Source organism: Hyperolius riggenbachi, chromosome 3 (genome assembly GCF_040937935.1).
Source record: "Hyperolius riggenbachi isolate aHypRig1 chromosome 3, aHypRig1.pri, whole genome shotgun sequence".
Taxonomy (NCBI): Eukaryota; Metazoa; Chordata; class Amphibia; order Anura; family Hyperoliidae; genus Hyperolius; species Hyperolius riggenbachi.
The window spans coordinates 380,600,134-380,622,215 of record NC_090648.1 but is presented as its reverse complement, the minus strand read 5'-3'; the positions used below and the strand labels follow the sequence as shown (position 1 = coordinate 380,622,215).

At 43.7% G+C, this 22,082-nt stretch overlaps 1 protein-coding gene across 2 annotated transcripts in view; it reads left to right on the top strand.

Annotated features, from left to right (window-relative positions):
- KIAA1549 (KIAA1549 ortholog) overlaps positions 1 to 22,082 on the top strand; it is a 206,519-nt gene that overhangs the window by 160,023 nt on the left and 24,414 nt on the right. For both annotated transcript variants that reach the window (XM_068277338.1, XM_068277337.1), the window contains exons 13-17: positions 674 to 879; positions 2,158 to 2,381; positions 5,294 to 5,438; positions 10,809 to 11,126; positions 13,408 to 13,460. In XM_068277338.1, coding sequence (XP_068133439.1) covers positions 674 to 879; positions 2,158 to 2,381; positions 5,294 to 5,438; positions 10,809 to 11,126; positions 13,408 to 13,460 — 946 coding nt within the window. The remainder of the gene's footprint in view (positions 1 to 673; positions 880 to 2,157; positions 2,382 to 5,293; positions 5,439 to 10,808; positions 11,127 to 13,407; positions 13,461 to 22,082) is intronic.

Here is a 22,082-nt window from a genome sequence, read left to right as displayed (position 1 = left end):
TTAGTTTCACATTTTAATCAGGATTACTGAAATAAATAAATTGACTTTTGCATGATGTTTTAATTTTTCGAGTTTCACCTGGAAATGTACATTTGTCCCAGTGTAAAATACACTATAAAGACTTTTTTTTTCCCCACGTCTCTTGTCATGTACTATACGTTTGTTAAAATCTGACAGCTGTGACTGGTTTTGAACAAGTCCATCTCTTTCATGGGAGATTCTCAATATATCCTTAATTGTTTTCAAAAGATTGGAAAATATGCTGGCAAGCCTGTTTCCTCGTGTGCACACGTTTCTGCCCCTTGGGCTGTGTCACTACGATCTCTGGGGTGCTTTTTGAAATGGAGAGGAATAGTTCATATCTGTCAGATTTTGCTCTGTGACAACTGTATATCTTAAGGTGGCCACACACTATACAATAGAAAGATTTGATTTTACAGCAATTCAATAAAAGCTGTTGGTTTTACAGCACAATCGAAGGTTTGTTTGTTTGTTTGTGTGTGATACATAGATTTTTCAAATATTACAATCAGAATTTTTTTTTTCACGATAGTGGTCCTTTACAACTCTAGTTCAGTATTTTCGTTGTTGGTAAAGGTGAAAAGGAAACCATGACTTCCAGACAAACGTACAAGATATCTGTAATTGCAAGTAACCCATTTTGTCTCTGCAGAGATGCCAGTGCTGGGAAGTGGAGTAGAGCAGCATTCCTCTGCTTCCATATTTGAGCATGTAGACCGTATGTCACGCTCCTCTGAGGCAAGCCGTCGCCTCCCTAGCAAGATTCAGCTTATTGCCATGCAGCCAATGGCCACCCCACCCATGCATGGGCTCTCTGCTGCAGAGCGTGAGGCTGAAGCTAATAAGATCAACAGAGAGGTGAGTCTGGATTGGATGCCTTATCAAGAATGCCCAGAGAGGATTTGTCCATCTGCTCAGAAATCTTTCAATGCTGTACTTAATGTACAGCTCAAGCCAAATGTATTGTTTTCTTTTAGGTATAGGGAAAAAGTTTAGTATTTTTGTGAGGGTTTTTGGCATCCTGGGTCATCATTAGAGAGATTTCAGGCCATCATCTGTGATTTTAGCAGCAGCAGGAAGTGATGGATGTAAACAGCAATTAATACTTTAAAGAGACCCAGAGATGAACTAACAGTTTTATACATACCTGGGGCTTCCTCCAGCCCCATCAGCCTGGATCGTGCCCACACCGCCGACCTCCTCTGCCTCTGTCCGCCCGTACCGTGTCCCGTCATTTTGGCCAGTCGACGCAAGCGCAGTGCGCTCCCTCCGTACTGCACAGGCACATGTGTACAAAGCCGGAGGGAGCCCCTGCACATGCGAAAGACTGGTCGCGTCCGGCGGAAGGGACGGGACTCAGTACCGGCTATAGAGGCAGCGGAGGACGGCGGCGTGGGAGCGATCCAGGCTTATGGGGCTGGAGGAAGCCTCAGGTATGTATAAAATCTTTTCCTATTTTTTTCAGTAGCTTCATCTCTGGTTCCCTTTAATAACCTGAGTGAGGTTTAGAAATGCCAGAGATGAACGTTTTGAGCACAGGCAGGAAGGTAATGGATTACAGATCAGACACGTTGGCAGTTCTGTCACATATGGCTCCATAGATAGCATGATGAGTTACAGTGTTCACCCCAGAATTTTTTTCCAGCCGGGTGGCATGAAAAAGTTGCCGGGTGGGGTGAGATGAGAGAATGCAGGACCTGCGTCTCTGCACAATTCTGCTTACAGCATAGGAGGAGATGAGCCGATGACAGCCGGGTGCTCACCAAAACTAGCCGGGTGGAGCACCCGGCTAAAAGAGCCTAGGGAGAACACTGAGTTTACAGAGAGAGGTTGGAAACTGTGACACCAACTGGCAGAACCCAGTGGTGCTAGTGTGCTGTGACATCTGTGATGCTTCCAGAATGGGAAAGCGCACATACAAAAAGAGGGGACTAAGTAGACAACTTTTTCTCTAACATTAATAAAGGCTACAAAGGGGTTCTCCTTTTGTAATTGTGACAGGTGCGTTATATGGTGTATTTTACTAACTTGGTGAGAAGTTTATATAAACTCTATTCAAAAACTATTCCTAACCTCTTAAAATGCATAAAAAGGAAGCATTCATCTCTATGAAACTGCCTTATGTCTCTATTGTAGATCCAGACAACTCTGCGCCACAAGTCAGAGATTGAACACCATCGCAACAAGATTCGGCTGCGAGCGAAGCGCAAAGGGCACTATGAGTTCCCCCTGGTGGATGTTGTGGGGTTTTCGGACACCAAGGAGCGGCAGCGCATGTATCGAAGGGCACAGATGCAGTTTGATAAGATTCTGGATCCGGCAATGGGTGTTCCCACTGTCTTCATAGAGCCCAGGAAAAGGTGAGACCCTTATACATACAAGGCATTACCCCAGCAGCTTTCACTACCTTTCCAGTCACATGGCAAGTTCACTTGGGTAGGATTGTAGTTGAAAGTCTGCTCTTTACATACCCCTGGCTCTAGGATCCTAGTGCAGGTGGTGCAGACGTGCAAACCAAAGCACTGGAAATAGGCCACAAATAGAGTGAGGTCTGCAGCACACCATCAGTGCCAAAATTGCTTCTTTATTCCAAAATACAAAACATCAGTGACAGGCCTTGCTTTGTATTTTTGAATAAGCAATTTTGGCATTGATGTTGTGCTGCAGACCTTACTCTGTGGACAAGATCACATGTTGACTTTTGTTACGCTGACTTTGAATGATTACATGATACTGACATTTGTGGCGTAACTGCTCTGTATAATCCAGCAACATCATTATTTAGCCAACTTTTATTATATGTATTGTAAGAAATACGATATTGCTAAAAATATTGTATCAACAATGGGTTATTAATAAATACAACAATACCGATTTCTCGTAAGTTCTAGGTGGTCGTTTGGCAAAGAAATACACATCAACAACAGTATAAATAAAGTTTTTATATTGCACGTGATATTTGCGATACAGGTACAGATATTGATGTATTACAGAATGCAATATGTACAGAGCAATTCAACCATATAAACACATAAAACTTAGGAAACAATGCCCACGATGTATACATTAATATATAACATAAGTGCAGCTTTCAACTAAATCTCCTAAATACAGCCCACAATACCCGGAACCAGTACATCTTACCCGGCCATGATTTTCAGCTAACAGCCTCAGCAGCAGATTCCAGCAAAAGCCACTTCTCACCCCAGCAGATCAAAGAACAAAAAGCCCCCTCACAGCACATGGTCAAAGTCTATATCCTCCTTGACTCCACCCCCTCACCACACATCGCTTCCCTTTACGAGGCTCAGTGTCATTGGCTGAAAGAATGCATTTCAGCAGATTTAAACTTTATATCCGCCCTAAAGGTCAGTTAGCAGGAAGTGAAGTCTTTTGTCTTAGGAGCATGTGGAATGGCTGCTTAACAAAAACCCAATTCTTACAGTATAATCAAAAAGCAAAAGTACTGTATAAAACCTGGGCAAAACATTAGGGAGCCTCTAACACAATGTTACTGCTGGAGGTATCAAGAAATCCTCAGGAAATCATGAATGTCACTGAATCTCTAGGTTATTAAAGTGAATGTTTACCACTTTAAAAATCAAAACGTCAGATACTCACCTAAGGAGAGGGAAGGCTCGGTCCTAAGGAGCCTTCCCTCTCCTCTCCCGGTGCCCGGTCCCGCGCAGGATCCCCCGTAGCAGTATTCGACCAGTTCAGTCAAATACTGCCACTTCCGCAACCGAAGGGAGCTTTCGGAAGCCTTCGGGAGCACTCGCGCGTGCGTAGTATGGAGCGGCCCGTCTTCGGAAGCTCAAGTGCTCCCGAAGACCTCCGAAGTCCCTGCGGCGGCGGACGCGAACGGGGGAGCCAGCGCAGCACCGAGGGCACCGGGAGAGGAGAGGGAAGGCTCATTAGGACCAAGCCTTCCCTCTCCTTAGGTGAGTATCTGACTTTTTTATTTTTAAAGTGGTAACCATTGGCTTTAAAGAATCATGGATGTCACGGACTATCAAAAGGGTCAGTTAATTTTTGCAAAATAAATATTTTGTATTCACTTTACAATAAAAGAAGCTCCAATTGGTAGATTTAGGGCAACAGATTTAAATGTCAAGAAAACTGTAAAGCTGGAGCTGTTCCATATATTCTCCAAATCTCAGCAACTGTCATATGCACCCTACCCTTCTTACCATCTAGCCTCCACAGTCAAACTTCAGAATACGCGACCATAGACCTCAAATACCTCACATACTGTAAGCGTGCTGAAGTGTATTTGTGGAGTGGGCTGGTGCTGCCATTAAGGCAAAGGGACATTGCCCCAGGACCCCCAACTGCTATGAAGTAAAATAAAGTTTATAAATTGCCTGAGTTTCCATATCAATTTTTCCCTTATTTAAGAAATAAATGGTGAGTGATTCCACTGCTCCAATGGCATTAGCTTCAATGATGTAAATATAGAGGTTTATGAGCTTTTTTCTTAGTTATTGGTAGGAGTTTATTGGTAGGAGTACCTACTTTATCTGCTAGTGTTCTGGATATGCAGTCTGCTCCATACCCCAGCATCTGCCTAAAATATCTGAGCGCTTACCCTTGTTCCTCTTATATGCAGGCAATGAGTGCTACCATCCACTAATAGATGATATGTGCCATCTAATGTTCATGAGAGGAGAGTCATAGTTGGAGCTTAGATGTACCATAAAGGTTCCAGGAACAGGAACAAGCCGCATAGCCCCAACAAGCCTCATTACAGTACTGTACTGGCAGGTAATGCTGGGCATACACGGGTCGACCCCGCGGCGATCGACTCCCACCGTGTCCCCGCCGCTGTCCGAATCGATTCTCACTTGTCCCCGCGGGCGCTTCCTTATCTTCCGCTCGACTCCCCGCTATTGTCCGCCCACAGGGATTTAGGGGGGAGCCAATTAACTTATCTGTATGTTTTTGGAATGTGGGAGGAAACCGGAGTGCCCGGAGGAAACCCACACAGACACGGGGAGAACATACAAACTCCTTGCAGATGTTGACCTGGCTGGGATTCGAAACCGGGGACCCAGTGTTGCAAGGCGAGAGCGCTAACCACTATGCTACTGTGCTGCCCGTGCTGCTTTGTTCCGTTTTGGGTTTAGCTGGGCCTGAATTCAACAATACATTTCTAGACTGAAGTTGTGAAGATGATATTTGTTACATATTATTTTTTAAAAAATGGTGCCGCCCAAGGAATAAGCTCAATATCTGAACACTAAACTTTTGTCACCCCCCCCCCCCCCCCCAGCTCCCGAGCACGGCGTTCTCCCAAGCAACGGCGTCGACAGCAGGGGTCCTCAAGCCCTCCAGATGCAGATCGTGATCGCCTGATTGCAACCGATAGTGACGGCACCTACAAAAGGACACCTGGTGTCAGTAACTCTGCATATGTGGTGAGTACCGGCTCTTGTGTCTACAGGAAATGTTAATGAGTTCAGGGAGGGTGACTAAATCTTGTGGTTCAGTTCTGTATGTTTTCTATGATTCACTCCAGCTTGGTCCTGATTTATTTGGTCTTGATTTATTTTCTTAATTAATCGAACGCTGCTGAACCCCACTTAGTCCTATTGAAGCATTTTAGGCAATGTGTTGGTGTTATGTTTATTACACCTTTTCAGTTCCACATCCACCAATCGGAAGACAAGCCTAGTCAGATTAGGTGCTGTGAGGTATGGTTGGAAAAGAGAATGCTGGTCTCGTAGAAAATCCCCCATTATATGTGTTTAGGTTCACTTTCAATCTTTTAAGAAATAATGCTTGTAGATCCTGAAACTAGTTTTTGAATACCCTGATGACCTCATCATTAAAGGGAATGTCCAAGCAAAATAAAAAAATGAGTTTCACTTACCTGGGGCTTCTACCAGCCCCATGCAGCCAGGTAGAAGTAATGTGTAAAAATGTATGTGTTAATGTTTCTGCACTAGCGGGAATGCATAAAAATGTACGCAATGCGTCCCGCCGACCTCCGAGGTCGGCAAGCTGCCAGCGGGGGACTGGAGCAGCAGTGAGTGACTAGGAGGGCACAGGATGGCTGCATGGGGCTGGTAGAAGCCCCAGGTAAGTGAAACTCATTTTTTTATTTTGCTTGGACATTCCCTTTAAAGCTACACTGCACTATCCTAGTAGCAGAGTTATTAGAAGGGATTGAAGTTGCCTCCTGCACCAACTGTTGGATGCAGGATTACACTGTCCATGATCCTTAGTGGTAACTGTTAGCTGCTAGTACCTCGCGGACAACACTGAAACACGATAGCTGATGTCAGTTTGTAGTTCTTCTTGTCATCAGGTGAGAATGGAAGCAGTAGAGTCACAGTGACTAGCTAAAAATGTGCTAAGTCAACTGCACATTGTTTGAGATCAATTTTATAATTATAATGAATTACTAATTTTGTACCCCTGAAGAAACCTGTGTGGCCACCCTTGCTGCCAATGGCTGTATACCTACAAATAGAAATGTTGCTATAAATGTTTTTTTTTGGGGGGAGTTTTTTCATTTGACTTACTATTATATACTTCTATACCACCATATTACAAATGCAGCAATTAGTACCCCACATTACAAATGCATGTAGCAATTGCTACCCCACGCTATAAATGCAGTAACTGATACCATGCAGCAATTACTCTTTGAAATGCAAAAATCACTTCACACTTGAAATACAACAATAATCACCACATATAAAATCCAGCAGTCACCTCCACAAAATCCAGCTGCAATAAACCCAACCCCCCTCCCCCCCTTCAAATGAATTGCAGCAAATGCCCTCTCATTGGTGTCAGTGGGCTGAAAGTGAGTTCCCCATGCAGCACCTATCCCCCAGTGCTGCCACTACTCCCCTCATTGGTCTTAGTAGGCTAATGCTGCGTACACACATGCGACAACGATCGCTAGTTATGAACGACGAACAAACTTTTAATTGATGAAAGAACGACCTAAGTAAAGTTAGTTTTAAAAGGTGTGTAACGATCAGATCGTTAGAATGAACGTTACATCACGTAAAAGTAACTATTGCGCCTGCGCATAAAAATGAAAAGTTCCATGGAGAAATAGTGAAATGCGCATGTCAAGCCTAGTACGAACAATCGTTTCCATCGATGTACTACTTTTGCAAACGATCGTCGTTGGGAAAAATCCGCCAAGCTAGATCATTCCTTTTGAACGATCTAGCTCATCCGTCGTTAGACTTCATGGTCGTTGGCTGCTTTTTTTTTAAACGATCGTCGTTTGAAATGATCGGGGAACGATCATTTCAAACGACTATAGTCGCATGTGTGTACGCACCTCTAAAGTATGCCTCCATGCAGCACGTCATTTTCATTAGTGTCAGTGGGCCAAAAGTGTGCGCCATGCAGCCACTGCTCAGGGTCCCTTTAAGGGCTGAACCCCTTTACGTTGACTACCTGGCTTGCTTGCAGTATATACTTTATTACAGGGATCTTCTCTTATAGCAAAAGTACTTTTCTTACACATTTGAAATTAATTTACTATACTGGACATTTGAGCGCACAACCATTTTCTTAGCTTTTATATTTTTGTATTGTTGTCAGCGCAGTGTTTCTGCTTGTAAAAGTGTCTAGAGGTGGTTGATTGGGCATGGATGCTAAACCCTAAATGAATGACAAAAAGGTAAGGATCTGATAATGTTTGTGTTAGGGTAGGTCCACACTTGTCCGTTGCAGATCGGATCCTTTTCAAACGGATCCATTTTTGTAAAAAAAATAAATACAAAATTCTCTCCGTTTTCCCGCAATTGTCATATATTTGCAGCATACGTTTCCAGTCCGTGGAAATGTATGCCCAGCCCTGTCTGTGGGGGTGGGGATGGGGAGCTGCCGAACTGGAGAGGGAAGCTGCCAGGATGGGGGGTGTACAGCAGACGGCGAGGAAGGGGGTCGCCCCCCTCCTCACCTGGGTCCCTCGTGCCCGCTCCCCCTCCATCTATTTGCGCAAATGTTGTTAATGTAATGTAGACAGCGAGCGGGGAAGCTTACCTTCTTTCCTTGCGTTCCACCACTCGCTGCTTAACTTCCTACAATGTCGCCCTCGCCTCTATACTTCGGAGGACGGCATTGCAGGAAGTCAGGCGGCGAGCGGATGAAGGAAGGAAGGTAAGCTCGCTGCATACATTACATTAACAACAAATAGCTGGAGGGGGATGGGGGACCCGCTGCCTTCACCCAGCCCCCCCCCTCCCCGTCCTAGCTGCCCCCTCACTACCCACAAGCTGGGACACAGAACACAAATCTGATGTGTCCAAAGCTGCCTGTGTAGAGGGGGATCAGTTTTCCATTGATTTTCACTACCCCCCCTCAGTGTATCCGCGGTCGGTGAAAATCCTGCAAATCTAGACCGTTAGTTCAGGTTTTCAACATGGATCCCCCTGAACGCACACGGATCCGTTTTTAAATTGAGTGAAGAGGGCTGCTATTTTTAACATTGGTATCCGTGGCTCCGTTTTTTGATCCAGGCCAAAAAATGGAGCCACGGATAAGTTTTTAAAACAAGTGTGAACCCATGGGTTAGGAATAGATTAAGAGGGTAAGTCAGTGATAGGAATTCGAGTAGAAAAAGTAGTGTTTGGGGATATGGTAAGGAGGTAGGGGAAAGCAGTGTTAGGAGATAGGGAAGGTAAAAGTAGTATTGGGGATAATGTATACTGTAGGGAAAAGAAGTGTTACTAGATAAGGTAGGGAAAAACAGTGTTAGGGGGTAGGGCAGGAAGAAGTTAGGTAGGCTAGGTATCAGAAAGAAATTAACATAAGGCCCAGTTCACACTTGCGTTAGGTGGCAAACGGATATAAATAACGGACGATTGGGTCCGTTTTAACTTGGTTTGCCTTCCGCTGCTTCCGTTCCGTTAAACCATACATGTCAAACTCTGGCCCATGGGCCAAATCTGGCCCTCAGAGACATAAAATTTGGCCCTCAAGTGGTTTTCCCACTTTGCATTATGTTTGGCCTGCTCTAGACCACCAGGGAAGCTATATTGGAGGTGAAGCCCTAGAACACCAGGAAAGCCATGTGGAAGAGGTAGAGGGAAAGCATTAACACTAGGGAACTGTATAGGGGAGGGTGTTGACCACTAGACACTAGGGAGCTGTATGGGGAGGGAGGAGAACCACTAGACACCAGGGAACTCTATAGGGGAGGAAGGAGGACCACTAGACACCAGGGATATGCATAGTGGTTGGAGGGGGGCCATTAGAGACCAGGGACATTGAGGTTGGCCCGCGACTAGGTCCCACTGTTCAATTTCGGCCCACTTTGTATTTGAGTTTGACACCCCTGCGTTAAACGGACAAATGTGAACAGATCTATAGGGTCAACATTGGATCCGTTCCCATCCGTCACGATCCGTTCCCTTCTGATCCGGGAACCGACCGTTTTATTTTACTCAAGTGTGAACCGGGCCTGCATGTTAAAGTTACATGTCAGGAATAAGTACCAGTAAGTGGGGAGGCTGAAGTTAGAGAGTCAAGAGTAGCTTTATCCTCATAGGTATCAGCTAGGGTTAGAGGACTGATGGGGAAGATTTACCAAAACCATTCAAGTGTTTTATAAGTATACTTATCCCTAAATGCAGACACTTAGGTAAGTATGAAGACTGTCTTTTGCTATAACAATTTTATTAAGTATACAAAGGCGTTCTATAACCATGTAGACTCTTCGGGCCCATTCACACTTGAGCGTTTTGCCATCGATTTTGGGAAAATGCTCAAACGCTAGCGCCTCATTAGGTTAGCTCTAGGCAACTCATCTAACAATAACATAACAGAATACCAGCAAGGCACAGCATTTCAAGCTTCTGTCCTTTTGTAATATGTTATGTCCTAGGCAATAGCCCGAAGGATTGGGATAGAGATAAAGATGGAAGAAAGGTGAAAGTAGCAAGGGGGAGGAAGAAGGGGAGGAGAGGGGAAAGTTAGGGATAGGCGGGGAGTGGGCTGGGGGGGGGTATGGTGTTGGAGGACCTCAAATTCCACCCTGTTGATTAGCAGGGGCTCGTTGCTCAGGAGGTAAGAACAAGAGCGTGCCAGGGTTCCCAAATTTTTTTGAATTTATCAATCTTATCCTCAAGGATCTCAGCCATGCTTTCCTGGGTCATGTAAGATGTCACCCTACTTTTAACTTCCTCAAAGGAGACAAATTGGGTTCTCCAGGCCCTGGCTATACTTTGTTTAGCTGCAATTAGTACAAAGTGGGCCAACATTTGCTGGAATCTATTTCATGTTGAGCTTTCATGCATCAGTAGTGTCTGAATCACCCACCAGAAACAAACATGCTGCTAATCCAGTCAGACTTTAGTCAGAGCATCTGATCTACATGCTTTCTGACAGGCGATGGCTAAAAGTATTAATGCCGATTATCAGCAGAACTGCCAGGCAATGTGTAATGTTTAAAAGGAAATAAATGTCAGCCTTCATATCCCTCTCACTTCAGGTGTCTTTATAACATTTTTAAAACACGTTTTTATTCTTTTTATGAATGGAGAGCCAAAGTATGCCATATTCTACAGTTACTGGTTTTTCTTTAGAATGCATTATTGTATATGTCTAGATTTTGTATTACCGTAGTTACTTTGTATTAGTTACTTTCATATTCATGTTGCATGATATCTCTGTATTGTGCACCCATGTTGTCTTTTACGTTACAATGCCACAGGTAATGATAGCCCTATATAAAATATTAAAATGAATGTGTTTTATTGATTGCATTACGTATAGTTTATGATTTAACATTTGTGTATGCTTTCTCTCCATAGTCTGACCCCGACCTTCCCTCTGACAACCCTACTCCACTGTCTGAGCTAGGTAAATACCCCGGCTCACCCCCTCGGAGCGCTCCGCCCACACAGTATGTGGCCCCCCAGCCCTCCATTGAAGAGGTACGTCAGACTATGCAATCTCTTCTGGATGATGCCTTCGCACTGGTGGCCCCCAGCAGCCAGGGACCGGGAGCTGTGCAAGCAGGGAACTCGCCATCAGGGCAGCAACCAGTTGATGGCACCCCGGCTCATACAGGATGGGGGACTACTTCCTGGGGGGCTCCGTATCCTGCCCATCAATCATTGCACTACAATGTGAGTGAAGAAAGCTTTGTATTGCAGTGAACAGTTGTTATAAAGGGTCCGGTGCTCTGTATTGCCTTATACACAGCCCATTAGCTTCTGGTTGAATTCCAGTAATTATCTGACTGTTGCACACCACACAGGACCAGTATGATTTAAAGAGGAACTCCAGTGAAAATAATGTAATAAAAAAAGTGCTTCATTTTGACAATAATTATGTATAAATGATTTAGTCAGTGTTTGCCCGTGGTAAAATCTTTTAAATCCCTGATTTACATTCTGACATTTATTACATGGTGACATTTTTACTGTTTGTCAGGTGATGTAGCTGCTGCATGCTTTTTTAACAGTTGTAAACAGCTGTACACAGCTATTTCCCAAAATGCAACAAGGTTCACAGACTGGAAACTGCCAGGAGTACCACGGTCCTCAGAGTTTCTTGTTGGAGTGGTGTCACCACAATATCAGTCATACAGCGCCCTCTGATGGTCTGTTTGTGAAAAGGAATCGATTTCTCATGTAAAAGGGGTTATCAGCCACTGATTGGGATAAAGTTCAATTCTTGGTCAGAGTTTCTCTTTAAGGTATGAGTACACTGTCATATCCTTAAATCAAGGAAACAATCGATATCTACATGTTGTCTACTACCTTGCAGCATTAGATATTTCAGCCAAAATGTTGTGTAATATTGATTGAGGCACCACCAATTTTTTTAATCCTCTGTTATATAAACAATTTAGATTGTCACCCCAACCTACATCCTAACGACTCCTTGTATTGAAACAATGTTTATCAAATTAACCCTCAGTGTGACAGCTTCACACTTGAAAATGGCTGCCAGGAACTTTGGTCACAGTGGATATTTCCTGATCCCACACACAGATGAGGAGAAATTTACGTGGCGTTTGCAAAGTTTATTGCTGAGATATTGGTGACTCTTTCCTGGTGGCAGAGGTGCTGACTGCTGATATTTCAGCGGGAGAAGCAGTATAAAGCTAGCAGAGGCAGACATTTAGTCTGTTTTTAATTTGTTTTCTGATACAATCTTATATAGTGGTACAATGTTATGAATCCATTACATCTATACTCTCAGTATTTGATCAGGGAGTTAGCTGCTGCTTGACAGATGAGGCTGCTATTAACTTGTATATGACTAGCTCATTGTATGAAAAAGCAGACTCCACTCTACACACTTTCAGGATTAATGGCACACTCATTTTAGCATGCTTAGCTTGTTTTGGGAATACAGAACACAGCCATTCCTTAGTGTTTATCATAACAAATACTCAGAGCTGGCTGCTAACCAATAGACTAGTCCTGGTCTCTGCAGCTCTTGCAGGAATATGAGAATTTCTGGGCAGTCTGTACGCAATAGCTACAATGAGTAGAAAAAAATGTCTTTACTGCTTACTATGCAGGAATATCAGACACTGCCTAGGAAACATTGACCCATATGCAATTCACTTTTTCTCCTGAGTTTTCTCCGAGGTGATATTTTCACAACTTGTCAAAAAGTGCTTTTTAAGCTACTGACAAGCAAGAAAATACGCAAAATACATTTGGTAGCACTTTTTCACCAACTTTTGGGTGCTTTTTCAATTGTAAAATGCTGAAAAATTTGTTTAAAGAGAAGACAAAAATTATCTCGTAGGAGATAACTCAGGTGAAAAAGTTAATTGCATATGGGCCATTATGTGATATTCTCACTATTAGTGTGGTGTGGCATTGCACCGCTGCAAGCACTTTTGTGGGCTGCCCCAAGTAAAGAGCAGAGGCAGTGTAACAGTGGTCAGCACTGCAGTTGGTCATTAATTGTACTCTAAAAGAGAATTATTTTGCCAGGCTTGGAAAAAAATATGTAATGAATAAGAAAAGGAGGTACGGGATATCAAAAACCTTTACATACAGCCTGTCTCACCCATAAGAAATATAGATGCAAAGAGAAATTGGTACAGGGGCACTAAGGCTAGTTACTGAAACATTACAAAATGTATTAAATTTTAGAAAAAGCTGCAAACAACGAACTTCGTTGTTTGCAGCTTTTTCTAAAATTTAATACATTTTGTAATGTTTCAGTAACTAGCCCTAGTGCTCCCTGTACCAATTTCTCTTTGCTTGGAAAAAAAATATATATAGTTTTGGAAATTCTTAGCTAGCAATAAATTAAATGGAAAAAATATTTTTTATAACGAAAGACTTTTAAACTACCCATGTATGTTTATAACATTTTATTTATTTTTTTCATAAAAGAGGAATTTCACTTTAATTAAAGCCGTTGTGTTTTTTATTTCAGAGATTTGTGGAATATGGGGTGACACAGCCCTCGGCTCCCAGTATGATGACAAGGTAACGTCAAGGAATATGTGGGTGTGATATGTTACTGAAACACAAAAATAAGCAATAAAAAGCAGCTCAATTATGACAATTGTATTGCACCAAATAACATTAGTCGTTAAAACCACCCTCCTTAACCTCCTGAGCGGTCTGGACGAGCTCAGCTCGTCCATCACCGCCGGAGGCTGCCGCTCAGGCCCTGCTGGGCCGATTTTTATCAAATAAAGTGCAGCACACGCAGCCGGCACTTTGCCAGCCGCGTGTGCTGCCTGATCGCCGCCGCTCTGCGGCGATTCGCCGCGAGCAGCGGCGAAAGAGGGCCCCCCTAGCCGCCTGAGCCCTGCGCAGCCGGAACAAAAAGTTCCGGCCAGCGCTAAGGGCTGGATCGGAGGCGGCTGACGTCAGGACGTCGGCTGACGTCGATGACGTCACTCCGCTCGTCGCTATGGCGACGATATAAGCAAAACAAGGAAGGCCGCTCATTGCGGCCTTCCTTGTTTATTCTGGGCGCCGGAGGCGATCGGAAGATCGCCTCCGGAGCGCCCTCTAGTGGGCTTTCATGCAGCCAACTTTCAGTTGGCTGCATGAAATAGTTTTTTTTTTATTTAAAAAAAACCCTCCCGCAGCCACCCTGGCGATTTAATCAGAACGCCAGGGTGGTTAAAGTAGCCTCTAATCATGGAGAGCGCTCACCACATCACTCAGACCGGTCACACAACACACCTAAACACAGTCTGCTAGAGATAGATAGATAGATAGATAGATAGAGAGAGAGAGAGAGAGAGAGAGAGAGAGAGATAGATAGATAGATAGAACAATGAACTGCTGTATTTCAAGCATCCTTAAAGACTTCAAAATGGTCTCCCTTGCAAGTTGTGGTAGGGGGTGATCGACACCCTAAAAAAGAACACAGAAACAATAGGAGCCCAAATTGTGCAGTACATCACTAGTTTAATGGCAAGTGTACAAAAAGGTCGTGGTACTCACAAAGGAGGGTTGCACAGGGGGAACTAAATACTGAAGGCAGGTGGAGATTTATAAACCCGACTCCACTCAGGTGACCAGCTGGAACTGGATCTGGTCGCACTCTTGGCAATACAACAAAGGACTTATCAATGGCAGAGCCACTGGATACTGGAATATACCCCTCCAAAGGAGGTTGAAAAGCACAAAGGGGGGAATAGGCGCCCAATGATAGATAACTGTGTTAAAAACAGCTAACATAATAATGGGAGAGGTGGCCTACCCCAATAATGACACATTCATACACATATGGCATTTAATCATGCACAGGCAACGCGTTTCATGTGTCTACCGCCCACTTCCTCAGGCCAAATAGAGTGCCAGAGATGTATCTAGAGCCAAGAACGGAGCGCCTCTCAAGGAACAGTTTTATCTTCTCCCACTTTGTCATTTGCAAGTTGGTAAAAAAAAAAGTAAGTCCTCAATTCAGTAATGAAATATGATCTGGCACTAGATTAAAATTTGTCAGATTGATTACATTCAGGTTTTCTGTATTTCCTAATTCGCCCCCCCCCCCCCCCCCCCCTTCCCCTTGCTCTTCCTCGGGAGTGGTTCTTTCTTCTTCAGAAAAAGTTCAGCAGACGGTTTCTTCTTGATTCTTTTTGCGTGTAAGCTCCTCTTCCTCGCCTACCTCGATGTCTTCTGTTCCTTCCTCTAAAAAAGAGACTGACCCAAACTCACTGAGGTAACAGACTGGCCATCAGTATTATCTGACAACATTGGGTGGCTTGCTGACCTTCTTTCTAGATTTAGCCCTACCTGGAAGATATAGGAGGAATTCCTCATTACACCATTCCTGCACAACCGTTTCAGGAATTTCTCTTGTTTTGTTTTGTTAGCTTAGTTTTTCTTTGTGCTGTTTCTATCTCTCTCTTTAATTGGTCATTTAATCTGCCAGTCGGGATGAGATTTAAATGATTCTCGATCCTCTTTACTTATCTCAACTTCAAGCTTAATGTCATCTGCCTGAATTCTTTCCTCTTCAATGAACAGTTTTAAGACTCTGATCCATATTGTAACGCCTCCTCCCTCCTCCTCCTCCTCCCGAACATTTCTCAAATGGGCCGCTGGCACTAATTCTTCAGTGATTATGGATGGATAAGCCGCGTGATGCTGTAAACTGCAAGTTTCCAATGTCCAGCACATCAACACAGTCCATTGACTGAGAACACAGCTTCGCTGTTTGTTATAAAACCTGCAGTCACCATGACTGCACCAAAGAAGTCGGCAGATGCAGGACTTTCCACCTTTAAGGATTCCCATGAGCAAGATCCATCAATCTGATCAGGCATGTCTCAGTGCCCATTATTCATGACGTCGCATCGACCGTTCGCAAACCCCTACTGGACACCTGTGGTTTGGTTCATGTAAATTTCCGTGGATGGGTCCCTCTTGTGGCTGCGACGTGAACCTCCAATTCCTGTTCCCTGTGTCACAGCTTACCATTTAGCCCTCAGGCACTGAGGGAATTGGGAAGGCTTTCAGCACGGTAGGCAAAGTAACCTTTTGAATTGGTTGGTGAGTCAATGCACAATACAATTTTGATTGCATGTTCAATCAATGCAAGCTGAACTTGTTTAGAGATCAGGTAAGCTGCCACCACTAAGCATTTTATCGTGCGAAGATGCAATTGTTACTCTAGGAAGTTATTTCATCATGCCATCTGGAGTCGGGAAGGAATTTTTACCTTGTAAGGGTTTTTTCGCCTTCCTCTGGATCAACAGGGATATGTGAGGGAGCAGGCTGGAGTTGTACTTTGTACTGGTTGAACTCGATGGACGTATGTCTTTTTTCAACCAAAGTAACTATGTAACTATGTAACTATGTAACCTTTCTAGATTTAACAATATTAAGAACCGTTATGAAAATGTTCTTCCTGAAAGGCAGGATTCTTTGCAGAGGATATTTAGAGCCAGCGCTTAGACAAATTATTTTTAATTGTTTATTTTATAACAAACTAGTGCATAAAAATGACAAAAATGATGTATCAAATAAATGAGATTTGATACAGTAAAATAACAGGAATAAAAGTTAAAATATTAACTGGATGAAGACTGAGCCGTCTATGGAATTACCGTGTCCTTTTGGTAAATAGTCCAAAGTGCAAAGGAGTTGAACAAGGTCCAGTCGCTAGCAGATGTATCCAGAGATGGATGGATCAGCATCGATGGACCCTTGACGGCCTCTGTGTCCAGACTTTTAATCCACTCTCTGCTGGGGTGGAGTTTGTAATGAGACATAGGCAGACTGCCATTTTAATCCAGTTCCGCCCCCCTTATTAAAGCAGAAAAAGATATGAAATATCTGGAAATAATATATCTCTGTGGCAGTTCATCAGACCACGGAGATAATGGGGGATTCATCTCTGGTTGTGTCCAGTGACAGTCTCGCTAATTTTAATTTGACTGGCATTATTCAAAGTATGGAAATATAGGAGAAATTCTTAATTTTGTAGCACAAAAAATGCGCTTAAAAGTTACCTCCTCGGCTTATATGTGCGTCGGTGGAGCAGGTTTTGTAACTGGCAGAGGAGCGTAAGGATCTTCTAGTGACCCTGCTCTTGCCAGCTGGCTCCCTGCTGCGTCTGTGCCCCCCATCCCCTGCAACATGGTGTGCAGAGTGCACTGCTCAAGACCACCTGTGTCCCCTGGTTTGTGGAGTGGAGCGTGCAAGCAACGTGTCAGCGGTGCAATGATGGGATTCTTCCTGTGGGGCAATTGCTGTGTCTCATGTCTATGACTATGACCTAGTGGCATCTTGAGACGCAGCTGTATCATCCTTGGAGCACATCTGGCTATGGGGAAGGGGGGCTGACATGTACTGGGGGCACTATCTAAACATTTGTATAGCGCTTTTCTCCTGTCGGACTCAAAGCTCCCAAGAGCTGCAGCCACTAAGGGCGTGTTCAAGAGGCCACACCCTGCAGTGTTAGGGAGTCATGCCTTGAATAGGACCTGACCCTAGCCAGGATTCCAACCCTGGTCTCCCATGTTAAAGGCGGTGCCCATAACCAATACACTATGAACACAAAGAATGAAACAGTAGATCCCTTGGACCACCCACAATAAATATGTCAGAAATAGCCTTGATGCGCAGAAGAAGCAGCTTGGCGGCGAATCACAACGGCCTCTGGTGTGGGTGGAGCTCGCTTCCTCTCCCTCCTCTCAGTGGTAATAGCCTCTTTGAACATTATTATTGAAGTGGTTCACGCCGCCGTTCACGCTGATCTTCACGTGGTACTCTTCTCCTAGCTGCATCACTGGCTATTTCTTTTGCTTCTACGTTGCACTATTCTTCCCCAGTTTTTCATTGTGTACTGTGGATCTTACTAGGATATCCCTATACCTGCACTAGTTTTCTTTGCACTTTCTGCGTCTTTTGATGAGTTGCACAAGCACTATCAGCACTTTCTTTTCAGCAGGGGTCACACTTGTCTGCTTTCCTGCACTTTTTCTGCACAGAAACACTGATTTTAACTGAAAACTCATGTTAATTAATGGGCTAGGTCACACTTGAATGCAGATTTTGCGCGCAGAAAAAAAACGGACTTCTTGCGCAATTTGTCAGGTTTCTCTATAAATTACATTAGCTGCTGTAAGGCAGGGGTCACATTTGTCTTTCAGTTTTCTGAAAAGGGTAGAAAACTGAAAGACAAGTGTGACCCCTGCAGAACAGGTGTACTGCATTGAAATTAGATTGTCATAATTGCACTAGCACTTATCCGGAGTGTACATTTTGGTTATTATCTGGAGATAGTGTAAGCGAGCTGTGTTGTTTGTACCTTTATTGTTAAATTGCTATTATGTTCCCACCCATGCCAACTTTTTTTAATGGTGTTTTAATCTTGATCAATACAGTATATCAATAAAAGGCTATTTTTGACTTATTCGATTGTTGTGGTGCAATACATGGGGTGTACTCTTTTTTTTTTTTTTTTGTTCATATTGCCATTGTTTGATCCCTTTCTGCGTACATTTATGATTTACCTACCTAATAAGTTGCCCTATCATTGATGAGGGATGGTGCTTGTTCATTTTGTTCGATTTGCTTGTACTGGGGGCACATCTGGCTACTGTGGAGGGGGCTATACAGGGGGGCTTATATACGAGTGAATCACTTTTTCCTGGTTTCTGCAGGAACCTTGGCTTGCATGTGGGTTGGCTTATATGCAAGTATATACAGTATATTATTTATTCTTAGGTTAATTAAAGGACATTCAGGCTGATCTTCCTGGGGACAGGACATGTAGGATGTTGCTTTGACAGTTAAGGTCCCTTTTCCACTAGCAATCGCTAGCGTTTGCACTAAATGCTAGCGATTGAGATTCAGCAAGTTGCTATTTTTTTTCGGCTATTGCAATTTTGCTATGCAATGCACTGCATAGCAAAATCGTGGTAAAAATCGCTCTGAGCCACAATCGCGTTTTAGTAAAAATCGAATCGCAGTAGTGGAAATTACCTACCGCAATTCCTATGTTATTTAGCAAACCCTAGCGATTTTAAAAATAGCTAGCGATTTGCGATTTTGGGATTCAGCATCGCAATCGCCGCAAGCGGAAAAGGGCCCTTAATGTTTTATGAGGACCTGGTTTCCTAGCTTTTCTTTGATGTGCACATCTAGGAATGTGAAAAGCTCCTCTTTGCCAGGGAGATTTTATTGCTATTGTCTCCTATGGATAAACAAACACATTTCCTATAGAAGGGGTCTTTAAACTTAAGGGGAATTCCAGAGCACACCTTGTGTGTACTATCATGAAAATGGCGCATCCACGAATGGCGAATACGTCACAGTGACATCCTACGCTTAAACGTCGCACATGCTTACCGCATTCTTCATCAGAGCTTGGTCGTGTCACGTGGAAATGGAGTCGTCTCTAATACTTACATGTGGAGTGCCCTTCCAGGTTTCTCCTCAGTTCTGCATTACACTTGTGTATTGAAACAAAAGTGGCATAACTGTCGTAAAGAAATGTAAGCTAATTGCCCATGTATGTTTTCATTATTAGTGGATAGAGGATTATCACGTTACTTGCACTATTTTCATGTTTGATGCAGCTGTTACTTAGAAATTTCCTTAGAGAATGTCAGTCCCATGTAGGAGCAGACTGGGCCGGGGGGGAAGGGGGGGATCTGTATCCGGTGTAACAAAGAAATGTTTTTTTTTTTTTTTTTTTAAGTTATTATACTGTTGTGTATCTTTTAGAGCAGAGAGGACGTTCTGAGTTCAGTTTCGCTTTAAAGAGATCTCAAAAGCAAAAATAAATATATATATATATATATATATATATATATATATATATATATATATATATATATATATATATAATCAAACGTTGTGGGCTGGGGGCAACAAGCATTGAATTACTTTCAAAGGGCTACTCCCTAGTCCCCATCTATATGGAGTCTTCCATCTAGCATCTTGCAGCCGTAGCTGTCGCAATTTAAAGGGGCCACAGTGATCTTGCACGGCCCTGGCCACTGCAATACATGTGAGGAGATGTAATGGCGGTGGGGGCTGTGGTTACTTTGAGCTGGAGTACCTGCAGCAAGATGGAGGATCACATACAAATGGGGGTCTAGGGAGCAGCCCCCCACCAGGTAATTAAATGCTTACCATCTTGCAACAGTCCACTCACACTACAAACCTCCCTTAAATTGAACCTGAGATGAGAAGCGTCTTAGGTACCATACTTGCCTGGGGCTTCTTAACGCGCTCATTCCTCGCTGTCTCTGTGGTTGGCTCCTGTCACTCGCAATGCTGCCCGAAAGCCTGGCCAAGTCGCACATGCTCAGTCAGGCACGCTCCCCTGTGGTGCTCCTGTCCCTGGGAGCATTCTATGCCTGCGCAATACTACTACACAGGAGCAAAGCGATTCCACGGACGGGAGCGTGCAAGGCTGCACATGCGTGATGAAGTGCAACTCGACCAGGCTTTTGGGTTAAATTACGGGTGACAGGAGCCACCCACAGAGACAGCGAGGGACAAGCGGCCTTAAGGGGGCTTAAGGAAGCCCCAGGTAAGTATGGAACCTGAGACTCTGCTTGTCTCAGGTATACTTTAGGGGGAATGTTCTTGTTTGTTTTTTGCCACTAAGATTCCTTTAAAGCAAATAATAAAAAAGAGAGGGTACAGGATATCAACCCAGGTAGGCTAGTCTCACCCATAAAAGTTGAATAACATGAAGAAAGAATTGTATAGGGAGCACTAAGCTGGTGCAAAAATATATAATTTATTCATTTTGCTTAAATGGTATCAAAAACGGCAAATGACACACAAGACACAGACTTACACATATACCCTCCCATAAAAACAAGGCTGCAACATCCTAACTACTGGGAAAAATGTATTGAACTGGAGTGCACTCCCATTTAGTCCAAAACATGCATGCAATGTGAAAAAGATTCCTTTCTTCAGGCCCAGAGTAAGGTATGTCCAGGAACAACCCCAGCAGGATCACCTATGTTTCAGCACATCACCCGTGTGTAAAACATTAGTATATACACGCCTCTACAGTGATCTGTATACGCTTCTCATTACAGACGCAATCCGAGCGTCTAACCTAAACCCCATAAGTGGCCAAGCCAAAATGCAACTCACGTAACCTCCTGCAGTAGACAACAGCTTGATGCAGGCCCGACCAACAGGTCGGCGTGTCAGCGTGTGGCGGTGCTGTAACGGAGATCCGTATAGGTGCGTGTACTTTTAGATCATGCTGGTTGGTGGGGGGAGGAAGAGATGCGGAGGCACGGGTGATGGATGCGAGGTCTGCTTCCGGGTAAAGCGGCTTGTCACGTGACGCGTTTCGTCACGACCCACGTGACTTCTTCAGACGTGACGTATGCTTGAGGGGCTGGACTTCTTATACTGTGAGGCAACGCCCCCATGCGTAATTCAAGCATATGTGGGAATTTAAAAAAAGGCAGTCTGTATATTGCCATCTAGTGGCCAAACAAGATACATATGTTAAGAAAGAACTTTTCAGCATAAGTCCATTCAAAACGAACAGGTCCTTACAAAAAGGCTTTGATGTTCAAATCTTTATTAAGGCCCTTAGGGAATAAGCTACCACACTTATAGATCCACATGGATTCTTTTCTAAGGAGCTGCTTATCATAGTCTCCACGGCGTGGGCTAATATTTAGTTTGTATATTCCCATAAACCTCAAGCCGGACACATCTGAATTATGGACTGTCTTGAAATGCAAGGCAAGGGGATTCAATTTCTTTCTATCAATAGTAGTACTTTTAATATTGCTAATGTGTTCACCAATTCGCGTATTCAATGGTCTATACGTTTTCCCAATATAAATTAAATTACATGGACATCTAATTTGATAAATTACTCGAGTGGTATTACAAGAAATATGATCATTAACCCAGAAGGACTCAGAACCATCATAATTAGTGAATTGACTACTTTTATTAACAAATCTGCACATTTCACAATCAAGGCATTTAAACATGCCCTTTTTGGTCTTTTGCCCAGCAGAGTGACTCCTCCACCCGTGCTCACTTCTGACCAACAGGTCATTGAGATTATTACTCCTTTTTGCGGCCATATGTGGGTACTCACCCACTATTTTTGCCATGATTGGATCCCTTCTCAGGAGA